Genomic DNA, 11,877 nt, shown 5'->3' on the forward strand with positions numbered 1-11,877 from the left:
CAGGGTCTACTAGAGTAGAGGTCCGGTTGGATGGCTTAGCTTAGAGGGCCTGTTGCGGAGGGTATACCCTGGTTTGGGAGTTCGAGGCTTAGTAGTTGAGCGGATGCTCAGACGCACTGCTATCTATCTATTTACCCGTCCAAGGCATGAGTGGGGGGATCATCATGACTCCAAGTAAGCAAACGAACGTCATGTCATCAAGAATACCAATCATCATAAGTAACATCAAAGCCACCCTCGTAAGTCTCGTGTCCAACTATACAAAGTGGTGCCTGGGTGAGTGTGGGTCAGGGGGGCTATATACATTCGTTGATTCTACGCTTACACGCCACCGGCATAACACAGCCACAACAGCTCCTGAAATCGAAGTTCCAGCTGGTCCCCCGCCGCGTCCGTCATGTCGAGTGCATCTAGTGGTCATCGGAGAACACGCCCTGCTGAGCGCACGCCTTCCTGCACTCCTCCAGGATGCGGACTTGCTTAGCCACGTCGCCCAGCTTGCCGATGACCTCCTTGTTGCCGTCGTAGAAGGTGAAGATGGTGTAGGGGATGCCCGTATCGCGGCAAAAATCCAGCACCAGGCGTTGGGTGCGTCGGAGGTTGTGGCGCGGGATGCGCGGGTACAGGTGGTGGATGGCCTGGAACTGCAGACCGCCGTGGAACCAGTCGAGCCAGGTCGGGCAGTCGACGTCCATGGTGGTACGGAGCATCCGCTGCGGAAAGGACTCGTTGACGCCCATGTCGGACGTCGACATCGCGAAGTGCGAGAGGGTGATCTGCACGTGGAGCGGCGAGGTGACCATGTGCGAGATTAGCAGGAAGGTCATCCTGCTGCTCCAGTCCGGGATCGTGCAGTACATCACGCCGTAGCCGAACCAATACCAGAAGAACACCTGCCCGCCAATCTCGAACCAGCGGTGCCACCAGGCGGGCCCCTTCTTCGGCGCTTGGCCCATGAACAGATACTCCCAGCTCAACCGGTAGAGATTGAATCGCCCGAACAGTAGGATGGGGTAATAGAGATAGTTCTGGAAGCGCAGCAGGAATTTCGCCGCGGCGTCGAAGGTCATCACGCGGTCGTAGTATGTGCTTCGAAGGTTGGTGAGGAAGCGGTGGGAAACGGCAAAGAAAGGCATATGCTCAATGTCCGGATCATGCTCGGGGGCGTTAGTCACGATGTGATGAACGTTGTGGCTCCGTTTCCACCACCCAAGACTCAGTCCGCCCAGGTAGTCGGCAATAATGATACCGATCACAGTGTCGCAGTGGAAGTTATGCGTGATGCCCATGTGGCCAGCATCATGGGCAGTGAAGACGAGCTGGTGCCAGAAGCATCCCAGGAAGAATCCGGAGGTCCCATACCACCCAAGGTTGAGGAAGTAATATGAGAGCGCCACGAATAGTGTGTACCGACAGCATTCGATGAAGTACGAGAAATAGCGGCAGTCGTACAGGCCCTCGGCCCGAATCTGTTGGTCTAACAGACGATATCGGTGTCGGATCTTCTCTTGGTTGTCCACGTCGAGGGAGGGGAACTTGGCCGTGTCGAAGATAATCTCTTCCCGGGTGCGCGCATCGAGGAAGAACGGTTTCGGTTTGGACTCGTCTTCGAGTGGTTCGGCTAGAATCGCCGTATCGGCGGAGGACGGAGGCTTACGCTGACGGACCGAAGCATTTGAATCTATTGCGTCAAAGATCGGGGAAGGAGGCTGTGATGTCTCTTGTCCGGAACTCTCCTGGCCTGAACTTTCATCATCGGACAAGCAATCCTCGGCATACGGGCGGAACTTCCCGCCCTGGAACGGAGGCAGGAAGTTCAACCATGGACCCTGGATGCGACCGATCTGGAACGAGAGCATGCGTTGACGCGCTTCCTTGGAATGTAATCTGTATCATATCGAAGCACCAAGTTAGTTTAGTATAGTTCGTATGGGCGTATGGCCCAAGCGTGAGGCCACGTACGCATTGATCTCATCCGTTGCATCCTTCCCGACCATGTGTCGAATGGATTTGTCACCTCCGGGGTGATACGGAATCCAAGCGTCGACTTTCAGAACGCGATCGTCAAAGATGATGATCTGCTTGCCCTCCGCAATGAGACCCTCGATGTAGCGGCGCGAGAGGACGGTCTCCTTCCGGGTTGCGGAATTCTTCCCCGTTGTGGCCATTGCTGCCTGCGCGGTGAGATCACAATTGGGAGCGGTGGAGTTCAGGAACGGTCAATGGAAAAGAGCATTGTACTCTAAGAACATCCAATTGAAGATAGCAGACTAGAGAAAAGCGAAAAGAAGAGGAATTAACGAAGGGGGGTGGGGGAAGTAGAAAAGACAGAGAGGGAGGGAGGAGGGAGAGAATGTAAGGAGATTTGCATGAAACTTGAAAGAGGTGGTAGTGGTGGTTGTTGTTGTTGTTGTGACTGTCTGTCTGTCTGTCTGTCTGTCTGTCCGTCGGTCCGTCGAGGTCGAGGAACGGGCGGAAAGAATGGCGGAGACTAAAACTGTTAGTGCAGTAAGCAATTAACCGCTAAGAATAAAACGGCCCAAGGCGGGGAGAGCCGCAGATCGTCACCGAATCCAGACAACCAACGCAAAAGAACAAAGCAGAAGCAAAAGCAAAGCAAAGCAAAGCAAAGCAAAGCCACACTCCCTCCCAATCTTGAATCTTCAATTCATTTCCATCCTTTCCCTCTTTCTTTGTATTCCCCTTTTCTCCCCTCCCCCCCACCACAAACTTGACTGACTGTTTGTACTGTCATCCAGACCCAGTCAAGCCTTTTTCCTCTTTGCATTTTCTTTGTTGGTCCAACTCTATTGCTTGCTTGCTTGCTTGCTTGCTTATTCCCTTACTTGTCTATTTCCCCTTTACTTTCTTCCCCTTTCTTCCCCCCCCCTCCCCTCCATCGGTCTTCTTTCCGACTTGGACATCCGGATCATCTCATCCCGTTATTTCTTTTTGTCGTCCCCTCGTCGTATGATCCAAGATGGCCACCAATCCACAAGAGGTATAGTAGTCTTCTATCGGCAATCTACGGCTTCCCGACTCTGCTTATTTCTGACTCCATCTGGTTTGTTGTTGTTTGCGTAGGAAGCACTCACTCCACTGATCCAAAGGTGGCTGGAGTGGGACCAGGTATGTTTATCGATAGGCTCTGTTGCGGATCATGAAACATGAATGTTCACGCCCCATGACAGGATCCCTCCACCCGTGCCGAAATTGAACAGCTTCGCGACTCGGGCGATTGGGTGGAACTAGCTCAGCGCTTGCAAAAACGTATGTCTCAACTTGGACTTGATAACCACATTTACTTCATCGCTTGATTCCGCTTCTGTGGCACCCCGTCGACCTGCGCCTACCTTCTGTCCGCTATGTCTAATCGCATCTCGCAGGTATCCAATTCGGGACCGCGGGTCTGCGTGGGCGGATGGCAGCAGGTTTCTCTTGTATGAACTCCTTGACCGTCATTCAGGCCTCCCAAGGACTGGCAAAGTACCTGAAAACCCACCACGGCGACATTGCATCTTACGGTGTGGTCATCGGTCACGATGCGCGGTATCACTCGGACAGATTCGCCGCATTGGCTGCCAATGCTTTCATCGCACAAAAGATCCCGGTCTGGTTCTACTCCGAGTCCTCGGTTACTCCAACCGTCCCTTTCGGTGTAACTCACCTGCACGCTGCTGCAGGCATTATGGTTACTGCCAGCCATGTAAGCTTTCTATGTTGAATACCCATTGGGCAGCTAGACAGTCATGGCTAATTTACGACCGTAGAATCCCGCACAGGACAATGGTAGGTCTTCACACACGTACTCATCGCTTTGTTTGCCGGGAGAGTATCGATTGCTGATTGATGGCTACAGGCTACAAAGTGTCTGAACGCACAATTCCAACTGCCTTTGAGTATCACTGACGAATCCCAGCTATTTCAAGAATGGTGCCCAGATCAATAGTCCCATGGACGTGGAAATAGCCCAATCAATCGAAGAGAATCAGGCGCCATGGCCCACGGCCTGGGACGAGCTGCAACCAAGCGAATATCTGCGCGACAAGATATACGAAAGTATCTTGCCACATTACAACACGGCGGTCTGGCAGTATGCTGTAAGAAACCCCCTGTCCAGACCTGCTCGACGCAGCTGACACCTCCTGCAGACTTATACCGTTCGAGAATGGAAGCAACCGCAGCCGTTTGTCTACACGCCCTTGCACGGAGTGGGAGGCTTGGTATTTCCCGGGTTGTGTCGCTCTGTAGGTATAACTGATTTCACAGTGGTGCCCGAGCAGGCAGATCCGAATCCAGACTTTCCCACTGTTGCCTTCCCGAATCCGGAGGAGCCTGGCGCTCTAGACCTGGCTTTGCAAATTGCGGACAAGGAGGGGAGGCCGCTGGTTATTGCTCACGATCCGGATGCCGATCGATTCGCTGCGGCCGAGAAAGTGGAGTAAGTATCAGTCATGCCTGAGTTGCAAGCTCTGCGCTAATTGGCAACCATGTGCAGCGGGTCATGGTTCATTTACACCGGAAACCATCTGGGCGTCCTCTTGGCGTCACATCTGTTTGATTCTCTGGAGACCATCGACAGTGACACACGAGTTGCGGTCTTGAATTCGGCTGTCTCTTCGAGTATGCTGGAGAAGATGGCCAAAGCAAAGGGCATGCACTATGAGGAATCCCTCACTGGCTTCAAGTGGATGGGGAACACAGCCCGCAGGCTTGAAGAGCTAGGCTACTACGTTCCATTTGCCTATGAGGAGGCTCTGGGGTACATGTTTCCCGAGGTGTCATACGACAAGGATGGTATCTCTGCCGCAATGGTCTTCCTCTTGGCAGAAGCAAAATGGAAGGCACAGGGCATGACGCCTTATATGAAACTGCAACAGTTGTTCAAGGAGCATGGGCATCACGAAACCCTTAACACTTACTTCCGGTCACCCAGTCCAGAGGTCACGGCGAGTTTGTTTAATGCCATCCGAGCCGGTCCCTACCGGACTTCCAAGGCGCTTGGCTCGTTCAAGATTCACAGGTGGCGAGACATGACAGAGGGATACGACTCCGGCACCGAGGATCAGAAACCCAAGCTTCCAATAGATAAGAACAGCCAGATGCTGACTCTATGGCTTGACCGCGACGTTCGATTCACATTCCGCTCTTCTGGAACCGAACCGAAAGTCAAGAGTAAGTTTCATGCCCCGCGACTGAGACCGGCCTCATGCTGATCGTTTGAATCTAGTCTACATTGAAAGCTCTGGTACTTCACGCGACGAGACTGTAAGCGCAGTCAGTGACGCCTTCCTGGCTGTGCTGAAAGAATGGGTCCAGCCCTTCGCCCCATCGATGTCTTACAGCAAAGAGCTCCCTACATCCTCTGGGCACATTTTCAAGTTGGATTGAATAGAACACTGGATTGGGTATTGATTTGACAGTCCGTGAAACACATTGAGCATAGGTTGCAGGGAAGCCTTGACTCCACTCTTGATTCCCATTACTGCAGGAATTGCATGAATATAGCGCTAAGATACCACCATCACCACCATCTCTCTCCCGGAAAGTAACTGCATACTACAAGTGTAGGTGATTGGAGGAGCTTCCCCTCCGAACTGGTGCCTGGACCCTAGGCAGGCATTGCAGGACGAAGGCAAACTACACCATCAGATGTGTGACGATGGCTTTGTGTCTGTGTAGCACATTCTTCCGAAGCTGGGTGAGGATGCTGTTCTGCTTTAGCCCATTCAGGGAGTAGCCTGCAGTCAAGCTGCGACCCATCTTTGCCCCCCTGGAAATAAATATGTAGAATGGGCGCTCCATCATCCCCACCTTGCAATATGAGCAGTTTGAATAACAGCATTTCTTCTGGCTGCCACCTTCCCCTATCTGCAAACCCCCCCGCATTAATCATGCCTCAGCGTTCCCTTTGCCGTCGACCCAGACACTCCGCTCCCAATATCGAGCAAAACTTCAACGCCAACGCCAACAACGTGACCTACCGGATCAGAAACGAGCTCCCACCGGGCGAAGACAGCGACATCTCGTCCGTTCGTTCCCGTTCCGGTTCTCGCGCTCCCCCCACGGTGCAATCCTCGCCAAGCTCCCAAACGTATGCTCTTTGATGTCCCTAGGGACTGAGATGCTCTGCAGCGTAAACTAACCTTCCTTGCTCCATGTCCTTCAAGGGAGAGCAATCAACACCATCACCATCACTACGACTCACATTACTCCCATTCTATCCATATCCACCGCAGATGTCGACGTAACAGCGGCACCATGGGTTTTTATTACCATCATCACCAGCATCACTGCCACGACTTCGATTCCCCTTGCTCCAGCAACTATTCATCGTCCTCCTTCTCCAGCACAGAGACAGTATACGCAGCAGGGGACCCTTGTCACGGAACCCATCGACACTCTACCTTCGCTCATACCTGCAGCCACGCTTTCCCATGTGCACAGCCACGAGAAGAGCGAAGACGCTTTCTGACCTGCGAAGAGGACCATATGCTGTGCCGATATGAGGTGGGTGAATCTCCTTTGGGTTTTAGCTTTACGTCCAGCGCTATCTCTGGTTCTGGTTCTGACTCTGGCTTGGGCGCACCCTAGCTCTAGCTCTAGCTTTACTTTGAAAAGCCCACTTGGGAAGGGTCAATATGCTTTGTCCCAGAATTGGGGATTGTTGGGGAAGGGAGATTGCTTTTGTCTGCATGGTAGGAAAGGGAATTTGTTACGTGTGTGGTGGAAGGCAAAATTGTGAGGGCAAGGGTTGTTCTTCTTGCCTACGTGCAAAGGCTGGCATAGCTCGGTTATATCTGCTCTTTGACTCTAGATTGATCCGTCTGTGTTAGTGTGGGAGGTGGTTATGACATAAACTTTGGAATGCAAAATCTGGGGTGGTTTATGCTGTTGCATTAGTAGTCGTCTTTGATTAGCAAGTAGTATGTTTCCATCTAGACAACAACAACAACAAATCCCCAATCGTTCATCACTCCACGCACTGGCTTTCTACAGCTATTGGTAATTGCAACCATGAATCTTGTACCTGTTTGACCACCGTGGTTACCACAGACCGAGCACACTGAATTTAAACAGAAGGGGAAGGAGGGACTCACGAGCTCGCTACAAGTGAGGAAGGAGATCTAGATTCTACCGTCAGCTGCCGCAGGAGCTTCTTGTATGCTGCCAACACTTGATCACGAACTCCACTACTCAATCTTCCAGGTCATACCATGAACTTCCAACTCAGACCACTATGAGCGTCGCTTTTCGGCTTCCTGCGATGAAGTCCGTACCAAGTCCAGTCAACTGCCCCGGCCAGCCTTTTCTCCGCTTCTCAATGTGCCGAAGAGAGGCGCGCACCTCGCCACGACTCCAAGCGTCTCCGTCTCATCCAAACCCATGTGGTGCTTGCTAACTGATAACAAGTGGCTGTGAAGCTTGGTGGGCACTATCAAGTCCACAGTCTGGCTGGCTCGAGATCTTGACCAGTAAGTACTATCTATTTCACTTCTACTCTACTACCACCTCAATCCCCTCATCTACTCGAACTCTTTCAAAGAATGGCACTGGCTGCCTCCCACTTTACGTCGCAATAAAAGTTAATGCCAACATTCACGCATCCCAAGAATACGCCGCTGATAGAGCTACAAGTCACGAAGCTAATCACCTAGGCAAATTCCGACGACGAAGGCCGGTACTTTGTTCTCACTCTGCTTGACTCGTTTAACCTACCAGGTCCGCACGGCGGGATTCATGTCTTCATGGTCTTTGAACCTCACTACAAGTTCCTGTGGATACTAAGAAGACATTTCCACGGGAGTCTGGTACCCCCGGATATTCTGAAGACTATCATCCGGATGGTATAATAAATCTTTCTTGTCTTCACCGTCAGGCTCATATCATTTATATAGGTGGGATTCTTGGGTATCTCAAAATCAAGTTCTCTTCGTCCTCTTACTTCATTTAATTTCTTGTCTGGCGACCTACTGAGAAAGTCCACAGATAATATCCTAATGGTTCTGAAAGACTACTCTATACTTAACACCGTAGTTCGTGGTGAACAGAGCTTCCGCTACCTCGAAAGACTCTTGAGAATCGAAGTATCCATCTTTCTCGGAATAAGTTTAACTTCAACGTAGAAAATCTAGGCAGGATGTTTACTACCAGGAGCCCCTCTTAGTTGAGAGCAAACTAAAATAGGAAAAGAGTTCTATAGCCCAGAATTATTCCGAGCAACTCTCCTCGCTTCTTATCGCCTGTAACAGCAAAAATCAAGAAATGCCCTTCTTTCGTCTACCACCAGTTCGTCTACCCCCAGAGCCCTGTGTCCGTGGGCAAGCTCTTGACTTCAATATATACCTACCAAATCTATTCCAAACCAAGCTACAGAAATAGCAGAGAGTTTCACATAAGTTAACCACCTCGAAGCTTTAACTGCGAGCGGGAATTTGAGAGCGTGGGGCCATAAGGCTGTTGCTGCTGCTGCTGCTGCTAAATCTGAGAAAGTTTCCCAAATTTCGGCGCAAACCGATATCATTCTAGACCACTGCAACAATGTCTAATGACTACGATACTGCTCGATTTCACCTGTCTTCAAGCTAGAACTTCAAAGTAATTTCCAGATATTAGCGCAAATAAACATGACTCATGAAAGGCAGCAAACATATTACCACCAGCCTTGCCTTATAGTGACTACAACCCTCAAGATCAGCAACGCCCACCCCACCTTCCACATTTCGCCTTGGACGGACATCTCCTGCCTCGAAACGTTGTAACAGAACATGACATCAACAATACCTCTGTCATTCAACAAGATCCGATGTGGTGTAATGGCTAACATCGCTGTCTCTCACACAGCAGCTCGGGGTTCGATTCCCCGCATCGGAGATATCTTTTTTGATATTCTTTTTTTTTCCCCAAGCTGCTTGCTGTGTTAGAGACAGCGATACATATATATGGCTTAATTAGAAAATTGTACCGTGATTTCCTACATTAAACACTAAGACTCCTTTTTTTTTTTCTTCGATATGGATTCTTTTGCGCTATCTACTGATGTATGAACGAACATCTTTGCAGATCGCACTTTGACGCTTTATTGAACAAACCAATATCTCGATTTACAGAACATCAATCTGCTGGAAGAGAATCCTAGTTAGATTGACTTTCCTTATTGAGATCCATGAGGTCCAGAGATGAGAGTAATTCGATTTATGAATCTACTTGAACTAAGCAATATACGAAGGGTTTTTTTGAAGACAAAAACTGATCTTGTAGCTTCGGATGTACCGGAGCCGTTGCTTTGGTCTCTATTAAATGAGGCTTGTAGGAGGACTACATACAAATTGATTTTCGTAAGGTGCCATTATTGGTGAGTTGCAGCTAACCACCCCACATTTGACATGCGAGCTGGTTATGCGACGATAATAAGTATATAGTCCTCAGGCGAGAAACAAAAGATGATGTGCCCATGCCGGTCTAATGTTCCAAAACACTATTTGATTCATGAAAGTTCGATTACACTCAACGACATAGGAAATATAATGGTGTCAATGCTACACGGGATTTGCTAGCAGGGGCTAGGCTAGAGATGAGGTACAGAATGGCGGGTTGGAGAGAGGAGGAGCTTAGAAGTGGATGGCCTTGGAGTAGGTGGCCATGGCAGCCTCCTTGAAAGCCTCAGCCAGGGTGGGGTGAGCGTGGCAGGTGCGGGCAATGTCCTCGCAAGAGGCGCCGTACTCGACAGCAAGGGTGGCCTCGGCGATCATCTCACCGGCGTTGGGGCCAATGATGTGGACACCGAGGATGCGGTCGGTCTCGGCATCGGCGATGAACTTGACCTGACCCTCGGTGTCGAGGTTGGTCTTGGCGCGGGAGTTGGCGCTGAAGGGGAAGGTACCGACGCGGTACTTGACGCCAGCAGCCTTGACCTCCTGCTCGTTCTGGCCAACCCAGGCGACCTCGGGGTGGGTGTACATGACGCTGGGGATGACGCCGTAGTTGACGTGACCGTGACCCTTCTTGATGTACTCGACGACGGCAACGGCCTCCTCCTCAGCCTTGTGGGCAAGCATGGGACCGAAAGTGCAGTCACCGATCACACGGATGTGGGGGACCTTGGTGCGGTACTCCTGGTCGATGACCAGACGGCCACGCTCGTCCTTCTCGATGCCAACGTTCTCGAGGCCCAATCCCTCGGTGAAGGGACGGCGACCAATGGCGACCAGAACGACATCGGCGTCCAGAGTCTCCTCCTTACCGCCCTTGGCGGCCTCGACGCTCAAGGAGACGGTGGCACCGCTGTCGTCACCCTTCGTGACCTTGGTGCCGGTCTTGAACTTGATGCCCTGCTTCTGCAGGATCTTCTGAGCCTGCTTGGCGATGTCGGCGTCCATGCCGGGACCACCGATCTGACCCAAGAACTCAACGACGGTGACCTCAGAACCGAGACGGGACCAGACGGAAGCCTACAAGAACAGCAGGTTAGCGCAGACCTTTTGAAGCAACGCTACCGGATATATCCTACCATCTCCAGACCGATGATACCACCACCGATAACGACCATCTTCTTGGGGACCTCCTTGAGGGAGAGAGCGCCAGTGCTGGTGATGATTCTCTTCTCATCGATGTTCAGGCCAGGGAAGGGAGTGGCCTCAGAACCGGTGGCGACGATGATGTTCTTGCCGCGCAGAGTCTGCTCACCACCTTCCAGCAGGTTGACCTTGACGGTGTTCTCGTCGACCAAAGCACCGGTACCCTTGACGTAGTCGACGCCGTTCTTCTTGAACAAGAACTCGATACCCTTGGTCAGACCCTCGACGGAGGTGTCCTTGGCCTTCATCATCTGCTCAAGGTTGAGCTTGACATCGCCGACCTCGATACCGCGCTTTTTCGTGTCGTGGAGGATCTGGTGGTACAGGTGGGAGTTGTTCAACAGGGATTTCGAGGGGATACAGCCGACGTTCAGGCAAGTACCACCGAGACGACCACGCTTCTCGATACAGGCAGTCTGTTTTGGGGGGAAAGTGACGGAGATTAGTAAAGCCCACCGACACCGACAGCGATGAGCGGGGGAGAGGATTGTATCATACCTTCAGACCCTCCTGACCAGCCTTGATAGCAGCAACGTAACCAGCGACACCACCACCAATGATCACGACGTCGTGCTCGCCTGCCCCATGAAGCAAGCGGTTAGCCGGGAAGAGACCGGGAAAGGTTAGTCCGGGCGAGCAGGCATCGAGCTCAGTAGGCCTCAGCAGGCGCCCGGACATCGAGGAAAACGGTCACGTACCTGACTCAGAGGCATAGCCACGTTGTGTACGTCCGAAGAAAGCGAGGGAGGGGGCAGCGACGAAGTTGGAAGGGACAGCCTTGGGGCCGGCACAGCGGAGGGCAGTCCGCGGTGTCGCCCGCGGTAGGAGAGTGCGGAACATGGCGAGAGAATAAGGGGAAGGAAGCGAAGAAAAGAAAAAGAAAACCCAGATGGAGATGAAGGTTACAAGAGACAGCCAATCCTCCGAGTGAGCGAGGTCGGGAGGAGAGGGAAGGGGACAATTGCGGGAGGAAGGAGGAGATTGGAGAGGATGGGATAGGATTAGGAAAAAGGCGATGGATGTTGGGACGAACGAAGCTTTCGAGGTTCGCCAGCCTGGCGGGCCGGTCGGTATCAATCAATACCGCTCGTACTGTAAATCCCGTCGCATATGTAATCAGCCGGACACCACCACCCAGTCAGCGTCAGCGTCGGGTCAATTCGGTTAACTGTCTGCCATGTTGCCGGTGCAAAGAAAGGCATGGGCCGAGTCTCCGCTACAGGATGAGGATCAAGTGTTGAAACCGAAAGAGCTCAGCTGTTCATTGATGATTGGTTCATTGCCCTTTCTGTGTCAGTCG

At 51.8% G+C, this 11,877-nt stretch overlaps 3 protein-coding genes and 1 non-coding gene across 4 annotated transcripts; 2 read left to right on the forward strand and 2 right to left on the reverse strand.

The window, feature by feature from the left end:
* Window positions 1-112: 112 nt before the first annotated feature.
* BO97DRAFT_479374 (fatty acid desaturase) lies at window positions 113-2,645 on the reverse strand. The gene is made up of 2 exons (XM_025700688.1): window positions 1,963-2,645; window positions 113-1,887 (listed from the first exon to the last, which is right to left on the reverse strand). Exons 1-2 carry the CDS (start codon window positions 2,166-2,168, stop codon window positions 411-413), a joined length of 1,683 nt encoding a protein of 560 aa, XP_025549502.1. The 5' UTR covers window positions 2,169-2,645; the 3' UTR covers window positions 113-410.
* A 72-nt stretch (window positions 2,646-2,717) lies between these two features.
* Window positions 2,718-5,644, forward strand: BO97DRAFT_372918 (phosphoribomutase PRM15). The gene is made up of 10 exons (XM_025692884.1): window positions 2,718-3,001; window positions 3,085-3,129; window positions 3,192-3,270; window positions 3,387-3,706; window positions 3,771-3,789; window positions 3,860-3,869; window positions 3,920-4,100; window positions 4,152-4,441; window positions 4,499-5,175; window positions 5,231-5,644. Exons 1-10 carry the CDS (start codon window positions 2,981-2,983, stop codon window positions 5,389-5,391), a joined length of 1,803 nt encoding a protein of 600 aa, XP_025549503.1. The 5' UTR covers window positions 2,718-2,980; the 3' UTR covers window positions 5,392-5,644.
* A 3,158-nt stretch (window positions 5,645-8,802) lies between these two features.
* On the forward strand, window positions 8,803-8,874 carry BO97DRAFT_t194. Its single transcript has one exon. It is a non-coding gene; the product is annotated as a tRNA-Glu (tRNA).
* Window positions 8,875-9,289: 415 nt separating this feature from the next.
* BO97DRAFT_471825 (dihydrolipoyl dehydrogenase) lies at window positions 9,290-11,599 on the reverse strand. Its single transcript, XM_025700073.1, has 4 exons — window positions 11,276-11,599; window positions 11,076-11,155; window positions 10,511-10,993; window positions 9,290-10,451 (listed from the first exon to the last, which is right to left on the reverse strand). The coding sequence occupies exons 1-4, from the start codon at window positions 11,415-11,417 to the stop codon at window positions 9,612-9,614; spliced, it is 1,545 nt and encodes a 514-aa protein (XP_025549504.1). The 5' UTR covers window positions 11,418-11,599; the 3' UTR covers window positions 9,290-9,611.
* Between the last annotated feature and the right edge of the window lie 278 nt (window positions 11,600-11,877).

This window comes from Aspergillus homomorphus (genome assembly GCF_003184865.1).
Source record: "Aspergillus homomorphus CBS 101889 unplaced genomic scaffold BO97scaffold_30, whole genome shotgun sequence".
Taxonomy (NCBI): domain Eukaryota; kingdom Fungi; phylum Ascomycota; class Eurotiomycetes; order Eurotiales; family Aspergillaceae; genus Aspergillus; species Aspergillus homomorphus.

Bases quoted from the DNA above. Each gene is read 5' to 3' on its own strand.
- BO97DRAFT_479374 (XM_025700688.1), bottom strand. From the start codon at position 2,168: ATGGCCACAACGGGGAAGAATTCCGCAACCCGGAAGGAGACCGTCCTC. The intron at 1,888-1,962 runs GTACGTGGCCTC...GATATGATACAG, and splicing joins GCAACGGATGAGATCAATGC to ATTACATTCCAAGGAAGCGC.
- BO97DRAFT_372918 (XM_025692884.1), top strand. From the start codon at position 2,981: ATGGCCACCAATCCACAAGAG. The intron at 3,271-3,386 runs GTATGTCTCAAC...CGCATCTCGCAG, and splicing joins AGCTCAGCGCTTGCAAAAAC to GTATCCAATTCGGGACCGCG. The intron at 5,176-5,230 runs GTAAGTTTCATG...GTTTGAATCTAG, and splicing joins AACCGAACCGAAAGTCAAGA to TCTACATTGAAAGCTCTGGT.
- BO97DRAFT_471825 (XM_025700073.1), bottom strand. From the start codon at position 11,417: ATGTTCCGCACTCTCCTACCGCGGGCGACACCGCGGACTGCCCTCCGC. The intron at 10,994-11,075 runs GTATGATACAAT...CCCCCAAAACAG, and splicing joins CTGGTCAGGAGGGTCTGAAG to ACTGCCTGTATCGAGAAGCG. The intron at 10,452-10,510 runs GTAGGATATATC...CTGTTCTTGTAG, and splicing joins GTATCATCGGTCTGGAGATG to GCTTCCGTCTGGTCCCGTCT.